The sequence below is a fragment of the Thamnophis sirtalis genome, unplaced genomic scaffold, assembly GCF_051295495.1.
Source record: "Thamnophis sirtalis isolate CommonGarterSnake01/CBP01778 unplaced genomic scaffold, rThaSir2_p1.2 scaffold_11, whole genome shotgun sequence".
NCBI lineage: Eukaryota > Metazoa > Chordata > Lepidosauria > Squamata > Natricidae > Thamnophis > Thamnophis sirtalis.
Window position 1 is genome coordinate 58,279,717 of NW_028261391.1, and position 12,042 is coordinate 58,291,758.

The window sequence follows — 12,042 nt, forward strand, 5'->3', positions numbered from 1 at the left end:
TAAGAGACTGTAAAACTCCAGATAAAAATTTGTATGGGGTTCATGTCAGTGGTTGGTCTAGGTTGAAGATTTTAGGCCAAAAACGGTTCCCGTCATTGGTTTATTGGTCTATATTCGTTTGAATGGATTTTGTTAAACTGTTAAGTACCATAATAAACAAAACAACATGGCATCAAGTCAGAGTAGGCTAACTGAAACTCACAGAGTTATTACTGCTTTGAAGAGTAGTCTAAAATGAACTTTAACTCTCACAAGACAGCAAGAAAGGTGGGGGGGGGGCATCTGCCTGTTCCCTAAACTCACAAGTTAGGATACTGTATTTTCAGAGTTGTAGCCCAAAGCATCAAAGGCCGGATCACCCAAGCATTAAAAACTGCTAAGCACTAAGTTATGAGTTAAATTTAACTTTCTATCCAGGAATGTATTATCTATTGAAGTGCTAAATTTTGGAGCAAAGTCTTAAACATCTTCAGTTCTATTTTTGTTTTTAAGTAATTTCCCTGGACATTTTTTGTTCAGTTGTGGAGGGTTTTACAACTCTTGTAAATGAACGAGGGAAGAAGTACGTGAGTGTAAGTGAGAAAATATTTCTAGATGATTTCATCTATTCAGTTGTACTGGTGAATTAATCTCATTAATACTACTTTCTTTTCTAAGAACATTAGCTTCTCTCCATTCCTTTCCATTGCTATCCCCACAAACAACCTGAGATAGAAGAAGAGATCAGCTGGACTGCAATCATTCCATTTTGTCACTGAGTGAGCACTTAAGCATCTGCCTGTTCCTTAAACTCACAAGTTAGGAGACTGTATTTTCAGAGCTGTAGCCCAAAGCATCAAAGGCCGGATCACCCAAGCATTAAAAACTGCTAAGCACTAAGTTATGAGTTAAATTTAATTTCCTATCCAGGAATGTATTACTTATTGAAGTGCTAAATTTTGAAGCAAAGTCTTAAACATCTTCAGTTCTATTTTTGTTTTTAAGTAATTTCCCTGGACACTTTTTTGTTCAGTTGCGAAGGGTTTTACAACTCTTGTAAATGAAAGAGGGAAGAAGGAGTAAGTGAGAAGATGTTTCTAGATGATTTCATCTATTTAATCCCAAATCCACCCAATGGATAGAATCTATTATTATTTGCCAGGCCAACCGGCATACACACACACACATACAAAAATACTGATAAGTTAAGCCTTGATTAAATAAGTAAATTAAGGCTCGGTTAAATCGTTCCCAAACGAAAGTGGGTGGACTGCAACATTTTCCTGCAGTGCGGGCCCAAGGGGATAGGCAGAGAGAGAGAGAGAGAGCGCCCAAAGGAGGCAAAAGAAAAGGAAAGAGAGGAATAAGAAATCTGGATCCAGTAGATCTCCGCGTAGAATCAGGCCGGTCACCGAACAGCTGTCTTGAGATGGGATCCACAAATCTCCTGTTTCTGAGGTGACACCCCACCCTGAAAGGCCGGTCACCAGAGTCACGGCTGCTTCGGTTCTGACACTAAAGGCCGTTCCGCGGCGAAGGGACCCGTTTGCCTACAGAAGCCGCTTTTCCGAGCCGCCCCGAAAAGGAGAGCAGAAGCCAAAGCGCGCCGCTGACAAGCTTGGCCAGGGCGCTGTCGGGCAAGGGCTGTTTTTAAGCTAAGCCGGTCGGCTTTGGAGCCTTACCTTGTTCTTTCAGGCTGCTGATTAGCTCCAGCTGCTTCTCTTCCTCGGAGCCGCTCATCTCGCCTCTCCGGCCCGCGGGGCGCCTTGCGGAGGGGTACCCGGAAACGCCACCTTCCCTCCGCCCCGATGGCGGCTAAATGGCGCCACTCGCACCTGGATGCAAGCGGAGAGGGCGAGGTTTGAGGCGGGCGCTTGGAAGAGATCCCCGAGCAGCCTCTCTGCCAGGCTACTGCACATGCCCGGCCTTCTCTTGGAGCATGTGCGAAAGCCAGATTTCTTGCGCCGGAGGCAACGGGGATTTTTTTTCCCTCCGGTCTTGGGTAGGCCTTTAGGGCCCTGGCACAGAGAAGCGGGAAGGGGGCAGCAGGTGGAGGATGAGGCTACATTATTATAGAGCAATGTTTCTCAACCTTGGTCACCTGAAGATGCGTGGACTTCAACTCCCAGAATCCCCCAGCCAGCAGAGCTGGCTGGGGAATTCTGGGAGTTGAAGTCCACGCATCTTCAGGTGGGCCAACGTTGAGAAACACTGTTATAGAGCTTTAGGTTCAACAGCGTTATATTACACCCGTGTTAGTAAATACAGCAGGGCGTATGCTCTTTTGCTCCTTTTTTCCAGGTATATCCAGTCGCAGGGTAGAGTTAGTCCACAACTTAGGACCACATTGTTAAGTGCGATATTTGTTGAGGGAGTTTTGCAATGCCCTTTTTCTTGCCACAGTTGTTAAGTGAATCACTGCAGTTGATAAAGTTAGCCGTCCGGTTGTTAAGTGAATCTGGATTCCGCGTTCGCTTTGCTCCCGAGACGGTCACAAAAGGGGATCATGTGACTTCCCGGGAACTCAGCAACAGTTCTATTGACGCCGAGCTTCTGAATTTTGATCACATGATAATGCGGATGCTGCAAAAGTCGTAACGGTGAAAACACGAGCCTAAGTCATATTTTTCAGTGCTGTTGTAACATTAAGCGGTCACTAAATGAACTGTGGTAAGTTGAGAACAACCTGTAGAAGAAAGTGCTTTGTGAACTCGAAAACTCAAATTAGTTCATCTTTTCTATTCAGGGACATTTAAGTGATGGCTGGTGAAGCATGCGCGAAGCAAACCACCCCTGTTGGTAACTAGCAGGTTTTCTCACAGTATCCATCTTAGATCAGTGGGTCTCAACCTTCCTAATGCCGTGACCCTTTAATACAGTTCGTCATGCTGTGGTGACCCCCAACCATAAAATTATTTTATGTTTTCCGTATTTTTTTTTTAAATATGTATTTTCCGATGGTCTTAGGCGATCCCTGTGAAAGGGTCGTTCGACCCCCAAAGGGGTCCTGACCCACAGGTTGGGAACAACTAATCTAGATACTGAAAGACAGGCAAGCCTAAGGTCAATAAAAACTGCATGCAGGGTGCTTTTAGATCCACAAAGATATTTCTGTATTAAGAATTCCAATATCATTGTCTTGTCTGTAGTAGATCTTCCTGGTCTAAATCCTGCTTGTTTGTCTGCTATAACATTGTTATCTTCTTATCTACAATCATAACCTTTCTCAGAGAAACAGATTTTTAGGCTAAATTGTATTAATTATATTAATTATATTTAAGAGGATGATTAGCTGATAGTAAGATCTTCCATGTTTTTTTATGAAGCACTTTTTCATTGTGAGATACCTCCTCCTTTGTCATGCTTCCAGATCCATCTTTAAAAAAAAAAAAAAGATTCATTGTTTAAAAAAATAGCAAGCTGACACAGTGCAAGGCATAGCACCAGTCTCTAGCAATATATTTATGTGCAATAATGGTTTTGGGATATGGAAAATTCATACTAGCATGAGCCTTGCAGATAAGTACAGTTCTGATGAATGAATGTTTTATGACTGGCTTTTAGGAGAGTATACATCTTCAAAGGATTTTTATTGCAAAAAACATTTGTGCAGCGTACCAATCAAAGATGCCCTTCTCCCCTTTCTAAAAGCAAAGCATCTAGGTTCACATCACAGTTTGTGTTGATCTGAAAGCCTTTTTTTTTAGCTCTTAGAATCACTGTAGGAGATGGAATGATATGAAGCCTCTCAATAGGACAATTATATCACCCCTGTGTGTCTCAAAGAGTCTGGTCACCTAATCTGGATAAAGTATGTCTAACATCTACACCAGGGGTGGGTTTCAGGCGGTTCGCGGCAGTCCCCGCGAACCGGTTGGTCGGCGAACCCGGAAGTAAGTAACTTCCGGGAACGCTGAAGGGTCCACCCGCCCGCCCACGTTTCTTACCCGATTTTGACAAGTTCTGCGTTTCCACGCATGCGCAGGACGCATACAGCGCCTGCGCGATCCTCCAGGAGCAGCTGGAGCATCGCACAGACGCTAGTACGCATGCGTGCACTGCGTGCGTGCATGAGGACGCCGCCGGCCCCGTTCCAACCGAACCGGTTGGAACGGGGCGAGAAACCCACCCCTGATCTACACCCTACTAATTGCCTACCAAGAAAGCCAGTTTAGGATTAGGCAGCCCTTCCATAAATGAGTCTTCAGCAAAACATCCCCTCAAAATTCCAGATGTATCTCTGGCTCTCAAAAGTTGTGAACTCCTGATCAAATTGATCACACATATTCAGTTTCAGATTTTAAAGCTAGTACTTTTTTTGTCTACTTCTGAATAGATATGCATAGAATTGCATTGTTAAATCACACATATAAATATGATAGAGGGTTAGAAATAACTGGTAGTCATAATGGCTGGATTTTTTGTGACTTGATGCCTATTTGCATTCTTTTAACACACTTTGATTCCTTTTATTCCCTTCTCTGATCACAGTTACTGAAAATCAGCATTGTTGACTATGCTAGCTAAGGAAATCAGTATTCCTTTACTAAAAATAGCCTTAAAAACAAATTTCATATACATTTGTAACTGACAATACAAGACATACAAGATATTTTGCTGCAAAGCAAATACACAAGGTGCTTTATTGATCTCTAGTTCTGGAGACAAACTGGATTGATATGTTTAGAACATGGTCTATTGGAGAATCAATATGTAGCAGTGTGGTGTCTATTGTACTTCATTCATGGGCATTCAAAGACACTGATTCAATCTATTCTATGGTAACTATACCTCTAATGGAAGATTTATGATGCCTGGCCATTGCAGATAATGCTGATATTTCTCAGGAAGAGGTTGCACCTAGCTTTGGCTGGGTGCCAGAAAATTTCAGCCTTTAAAGTGGCTGTAAAGTAACTAGTTACTTAATCAGTCAGTAGTAGGATGGGTTAAAGTGGCTGGAAGGATTTGGAGAATAACAGAATACTTGGGGCGAAAGCTTAGGGGCAAAAGAAAACTGCATTCCTCATTTAGAGAAGCATCATACATTGCATTTGTCTTGTGCACCCAAAATTTTGTGATGTGTCTTTTCACCAGTTGAACAAATTTATTTTCCCCCTGAGCAGAGTTTCACCAGGAAAGATAATGAATATATAGAGCATACAGGTGGGTTATTTCCGCTTACCTAGTTATATTTTCCTGCCCTTGGACATCGGTATTCTCCCTATCCCCATTGTAAAGCCATTGTAAATGTATACTCTCACTTTCGTAATACATTAATATATGAACTAATACTTTAATACATTTATGTGGCTTTGCATCTTACCTGATTGTGCCAACAAAACTGGCCATTGCTGGATGAAGGTGGTTATGTGTTGATTCTTTTGTTCTTCCACTAGCAGAAGAAGTGTGGTCAGCTCATGCATTGTTCATGGTCTACAGTGATGAGGTCTGCTGCTAGGAGTGAAAGCAGTGACAGGAAAGAAAGAACCATAACAAAATTATTCCAGATACTAGTTGACATGCACTTTAGGGCAGCATCTGCACTAATGACTCAAAGCATCTTCTATAGTCATCTAAATGTCATAAATCAGTACTAGGGAAAGGTCATAGATTGTAAAAATAATAATAATAATCTGCAGATGGAATAATGGAACTCTGCCGTCAAAAAGGATGTAAAGTACCCTTATTCTTTTTTACATCTATAATTTTTTACAATATATTTTTTGTTAGGATTACTGTTAAAATACAGAATTATTAACAGTATATCTAAAAATACTGAAAAATCACATCTGTGGTGATATAAGTGTATATGAAATGTTCACATAGTATAGTGCAGATGTTCTAAACATTGAAAATATATTAACTATTTAACATAAAATGTTTTCAGTAGGAATTTCATTGCTCCTTGAAGCAAACTTGAAGGGTTATGGAAATGTAAAGTAGCACAAACAATGTATATTTGTGCCTACAAGTACAAGTTATACACTCTTTGTCTGGGTGGGTGATGAGCACCATTGTTTGCAAACCATGCTGAGAGGCAGAAATCATTACGTGACTTTGGGCCGATCATTCTTTTTCAGTCCAACTACTTCACAGAGCTGTTGTTCTGGGGGAAAGTAGAAGGAAGTCCTACGTAAGTCACCTTAACTTGGATGAAAGGCAAGATATAAAGCCAATGCTTCTTAAATATATACCTGACTTTCTTGGTGGGAATTGCAAACACAAACCTAGTAGTAAGATAACTTCAATTAATACATGGCAAATTTAGCTCAAAAGCAGTTGCAAAAGAAACATAGGCTAAGGTTCCAGTTATGACAATGATGTAACATTTTCTATAGTTAAGGACTTAAGGCTGAAGAAATGATCCTGGAATAGCTAGGCTTTTCTTCTCCAAGATACGTTATTGTAAAAATTTAGAAGTGACCATAATCTGTTACATTCAACATGTAAAAAGCCCAACAGAGTCACATTTGACTTTCAAAAGAGCAGATTCTGTCATTTCCCCTCCTCCATGGTTTTAAAGTGGGACTAAATAAATTAATAGAGGTTACAGCTATGAATCGCTAGTAATACAATAGCAGTTGTATAGCAAATTTTGAATCATAGGCAGCATAGCTTAAGTATTGGTTGCTAGGGAACAACAGTGGAAGAGTGTGATGACCCTCATATTTGAATTTTCTCCTTTGGTTAGCTATCCAATTAAATTGGATCTTGGAAATGTAGTTGGTCATAAGCTGAATATAAGTCATCCGTAGGATATGACTCAACTAGACCAATGCAATTTTAGCAACTCACAGGGAAAAATAGATTAATTTAGAAAAGCTTTTAAATTAATCTCCCTCATTTACTATGATTAGTTCAAGAGACCTTTTTTTTAAAAAAAAATACACAAATTGGATCAGGCGCAAAGAAAGACAGTGAAGGTAGAATAAACTGGAGCCTGTTTTATAAATAGGGAGTGAGGGAACTGGGTAGTTTTAGCAAGGAGAAAATAATTGAAGCATACAGTACTCTTCAACCGAACTGCACTTCCGTTTCCAAAAGTCACGCAGAAGAAGGTAAAACTTGATCTTCTTCTATTTATGTTATTCTAAAACCTTTTCTCTATCACCTTAGAGTTTCAAGAGATATTCCTGCTGAGAGAGCCTTTCAATTCTATGCTCTTATGATATCATGATCCTATATAATTAGTGCAGTACTGTTTTTAATCTTCCTGGTGGATTTGATAAAAATCTAACCATCTTAGAATGGTGGACTCCAAGTCTTGAATAGGGAATTTGTGGTCCTTCAGAAAACATTGAACTCTCATCATTCCTTGTCAGCATGGCCATTGATTAAGGGATGATAAAAAGTAAAGCTGAACAAAGCTGGAAGACTCTTCCTCACTCTTCCTCTGGATATTGCTTGAAGGTCTACATGTTTACCTTTGCAGTTCAGGGAATCATGTACAATCACATGAGGAAATCACATATTATAACATATGTATTTTTGTCTCTGATGAAAAGGAAGATGGATTGAATTATGCTACTCTAAAAATTGTCCCTCTATAATATATCTCTTCAGTATTGTTCAGCACCAGGCACTGGATAGCTCCTAAACTAATGCATTGGGTTAAGGTTACCTAATAAACTCTTGAGATAGATCAGGAAGCAGCCAGCACAAGAAATACTAGAATTTTACTTAATTAATATAAACTACAAAAGAATTGTGAAAATATGACACTATATCTCTTTCCCTCTCTCTTATACAAAATAGAAAATAACTTCAAGGCAGTCACAACTTCCTTTATCCAATTTTCAAGGACCAAATTTCATGTTTACCTAAAAGTTGTCACATATTTCCTTCATGGCCATCGCCATATTCCTGTACATCTAAACTGTAAGATCATGAGTTCAATTCCCATTAGTGTGTGGATCTCCTAGAAACATCTGGGGCTGCATACACCTGATAACTTTCAAGTAAAATGCTTATGTAGTACTCCAGATGGTCAGTATAAATAAAAACACCACATAGGATTCTCAAGAGTATAGAGACATGTTTCTCATTTTGTGAGGTCTGTTTTTTCCCCAAATATCCAAAAACTGATTCAAAGGCTGGAAAGTTCCAGCAGTGCAGAATTTCTTCTATATCTCTTTGTTTTAGTTGGTGTTGTCCTATTGCTTTCTTCCTTTCCTATGGAAATTTGCTTTCAATGTGATGCTTCTGCTGTACAACCATTTTGTTTGAATTAACAAACTCACAAATACTGATAAAAACATACACATTCCTTAAAAGTCTGCACAGTAATAAAATAGATTATATCTGTATGTCTGTGTGTGCGGGTGTATTATCCATGCTATGTTGCAACATGGCTTGAGTTGCAACACCCTTTAGTTGAAAAATATCCAAAAACTGATGGAAAGTGTGACAGCTAGGTTGCTAATTATGCCCAAAATTGCCATTTCAGAAATCCACTCAGGATGCTAATTTCTTTCTAGGCATAATTTAAGGTGTTGATGTTAATCTTTAAAATTGTAAGTGGTTGTTGGCCTATCTGAAGGATTGTTTCTCCTGTGACATACCTCTCTGGACATTATGATCTGCCACAGAAAGATTTTTAAAATATGCCTCCTTTTCAAGCAAAGTGCTAATTGAGTACATGACACAAAGCCATCTATTATTTGAAAATCTGGTTGCTTTATGATTTTAATAGACAAACTTTTGATATACTGTATATAATATTGTGTCTAACTTAAATGCATAAATGTGTGCTTGTATATACTGTGTACACACAGAGAGAGCCTCCCTCACATACAGATTGTATATAGTGACATTTTTAGCTTTTATCGGTGTTTTATGAATGGAAAAACACGATACAAATTGCTTCCATAAAAATCTAAACCTGGTAAAACAACAAATCCATATAATGATATCAGTTCAGTTAGTTTATCATTTCTATTCTATTTATAAGGTTAATCCTGGTTTGCTCCTGAATGTTTTTACCTTTTTAAAATGAAAATGCATTTTTCTTTTCTTATTTTCTATTATACAAAAGCTGCCTTCTCCGAGGATTTAATGAGGTCATATGGGGGAAAGAAATACAAAAGATTCTTTTATAGAACATGGTTAATTCAGTCATATGAGGGATTAAGTGCAAATAGGAAAATAATACAGCTGATCTAACCAATTTTTCATATGAGAATTAGATTTAGTTCGAAATAGCCATGCGACTATTTGGGGCTAAACTAACAGCTGTTAGTCAACCTTGTTTTCTGAACAGCCTATGATCTGTTCTCTTCTGTGATTAAAACAAAGTGTTAGTAAGTAACATAAAATCCAGGCCTATGTAGGTTTTCTCCTCTTCTCTGCTCCTTTCTCCTCTGTGGATATGTCACATCATACAATAAAAATGTAGGGTATAACATACTTTATTCAATAGGCAGTATTCTTGTATATGTATACAAGTGGTAGCAGCCTTAATGCAGCATTTTTTCACTGTGTATAAAATAGCAATAATCATTTTACACTATAATTAACATGAATACCTTTGAACAGATGCATATTTTCTATCACATCAATCAAGATCAAATAATAGCTCCAGCATAACATAAAAGTAAACATAGTGTGCAAAAATGAACTAATCAAACCTATTCATAATCAACATCTATGATTAAAGAAGCAAAAATGCTAGATCTTTTTTAAAAAAAATTATGATTTGATTAGAGACATTATTTTTGTACATGACTTCTCAGAAACCAGCTATTCCCACTGTTGTGTGTTTTGCCTGTCTATGCAAAGAAATTATAACCTTAATTGGAGGATTAAATGGCACAGGGAACCTAGAATATATACAGAATGAAATGTTTAAAAATATCCATTGAAAGCTCACATATGAATGATGGCTGTTTTCTCTTAAAATGCAAAATAAAAATAAATATACAATTGATAGTATATGAATATGAACAGACCCATACTACTATGAACTCTCTTAATAATACACCACATTAAAAATACATTTTCTAAGTAACTGAAAGTAGCACATATGAGTATCTTCTTCCCTTCCCTCTGTTTATTTTTCCTCACAGGTCCTTGATGATGACTTGGACAATTTTGGGATAGAACTTTTTTCAGTTCCATTGGATAGTCTAACCTAGAATTCTGTTCCAGTTATTATTAACTAATTAATTAGTTGCATTTGTATACTGTTAAACATTGTGTATTATGATGGTTTACAAGAAAATATTACAAACAAAAATAAAGTTAAGCCTAGTGAAAAAATGACCCTACAAAACAGTATCAATTTAAGTATCTGTGCCCGCCTAATATTCACTGACATTTACTTTCAAAAGCTCTACTGAATAGCTGAATGTGAAATTATCAACATTGGTACTATCTGATATCAGTCCTAGGGAAGCTGTTTCATAGAGAAACGCCAATCTCTGGGCTCTCTCTCATTTTATATATGGGATGTTAGTGACATCCCCAGCCAGGATCAATATACTCAATATTTTGGTTCCACTTGGAGAAGGCAATCTTGCAAGGACCAAGAAGTCAAGCCATAGTGGCTTTTTTTAAGTTAAAACGTATTTTGAACTTCAACTAAAAACCTACTGGAAGCCACTGCAGAATCTACAGTAGAGATATTATATGGCTATAGTCCCTCTCGTCTATTACCACATGATAAGTGCATTTTGCATCAGCTACAGTTTCAGAGGAGTCTTTAAATATAGTTCCATGTAGAATGTATTATGTTAGTTTAAACAGGAGGTGATGAAGATGTACGTTAGCATTGTCAATTTGTATTATTCTACAACTGCTGAAACTGAGCAAAGGTTCCACTGGTCATAAACTCCACCTGCATATCAAAGAAACATAAATCTAGAAGGGTACTCAAAATGTAGACCTGCTCTTTGAGAGGAACTGCCACTTCATCCAAAGTTATCATCAGAGCAGGCAGAAAATTTACTTTGGACAAACTGTCACTCCATTTTGTTGAGATTCAGCTTCAGGTTTTTTTTTTTCCTCATTCAGCTTCCAAGCATTAGGTCCAGTCTTCCAGACTAGCATACCATTTGTGCCTTAGGTGTTGATGAATGATTGGGTATCATCAGCATGTTGGTCATAACATTGCCCTGGATGTTTCAGTGTCCTGTTCTGTATTTGCTGTCATAATTTTATAATACACCATAAATAATTGTGATGAATTGTACAAAGATAATGTACCATACATAAAAAGTAACGATACTGAAAAAACAAGAAAAGTGTCAGATCCTCTCCATTAGATAATTAGGAAAGAAGACCACGAGACTCCATGAGTAGAAATCAAGTGTACTTTTACTAATTATAAATGATTAAAGGCATAGCGAAGCGAAGTCTGATTATTTAGGCGCGAAAGTGATTGATATATAGAATAACCCATTCCCCACCCCTTGGCATCACAGCTACAGTCCAATCATAATTCTCCCAAGTGTCAGGTGTGAGATAACTTCAAAAGGCATCACGAAGATGGAATGTTGGTGCCGTTAGTCCTGGCGGGAATCTCCTTCGCATGCGTAGTCCGACAGGCAGCTGAGCTCCAGAACCTTCCTCCAGCACAATTAGTAACCCCTCCCAAATACCATGCCCTCCCTCCCCGTTTCATGGCAGCCGAAGCAACAGCAAAGCAGAGGCTGACAAAAAGGCATTTTAATATATTTAAACACTATTTAATGTTGCTGGCTTCATCAACTTTAGCAGGATGAGGAACACATTTCACTGTAAAGGGCATTGACCTTTCAAAAATAGTTGATCAGACTAGTGGAAAAGCTGGATTTAAATCCATTCACAATTATATTGATTAAGCCTTCAATATAATTAATTTGATTACTCTCCTGTCAGGTATTTAATCATTTTCCACTTTCAACATTATAAAGTTTGATAACCACTTTGAATGGGCTGTACTCAAGCTCTTTGAGTCTGGTGGTGCATAGTTGTTGAATAAGTCAATAAGTTCCATCTCGTACTGGTACTCCATGAGTCCTGTATTAGGAAAGCACCTGCAAGATTTTATTAGATTAACATTTCTCTATCTTGGCATATTTAAGA

General features: G+C 38.2%; 1 protein-coding gene across 1 annotated transcript in view; it reads right to left on the reverse strand.

Annotated features, from left to right (window-relative positions):
* SHTN1 (shootin 1) overlaps positions 1-1,875 on the reverse strand; it is an 82,233-nt gene extending 80,358 nt beyond the window's left edge. Inside the window, exon 1 of the mRNA XM_087725872.1 lies at positions 1,662-1,875. Within this exon, the coding sequence (XP_087581998.1) occupies positions 1,662-1,719 (58 nt within the window). The 5' untranslated portion in view covers positions 1,720-1,875. The remainder of the gene's footprint in view (positions 1-1,661) is intronic.
* Positions 1,876-12,042: the final 10,167 nt, after the last annotated feature.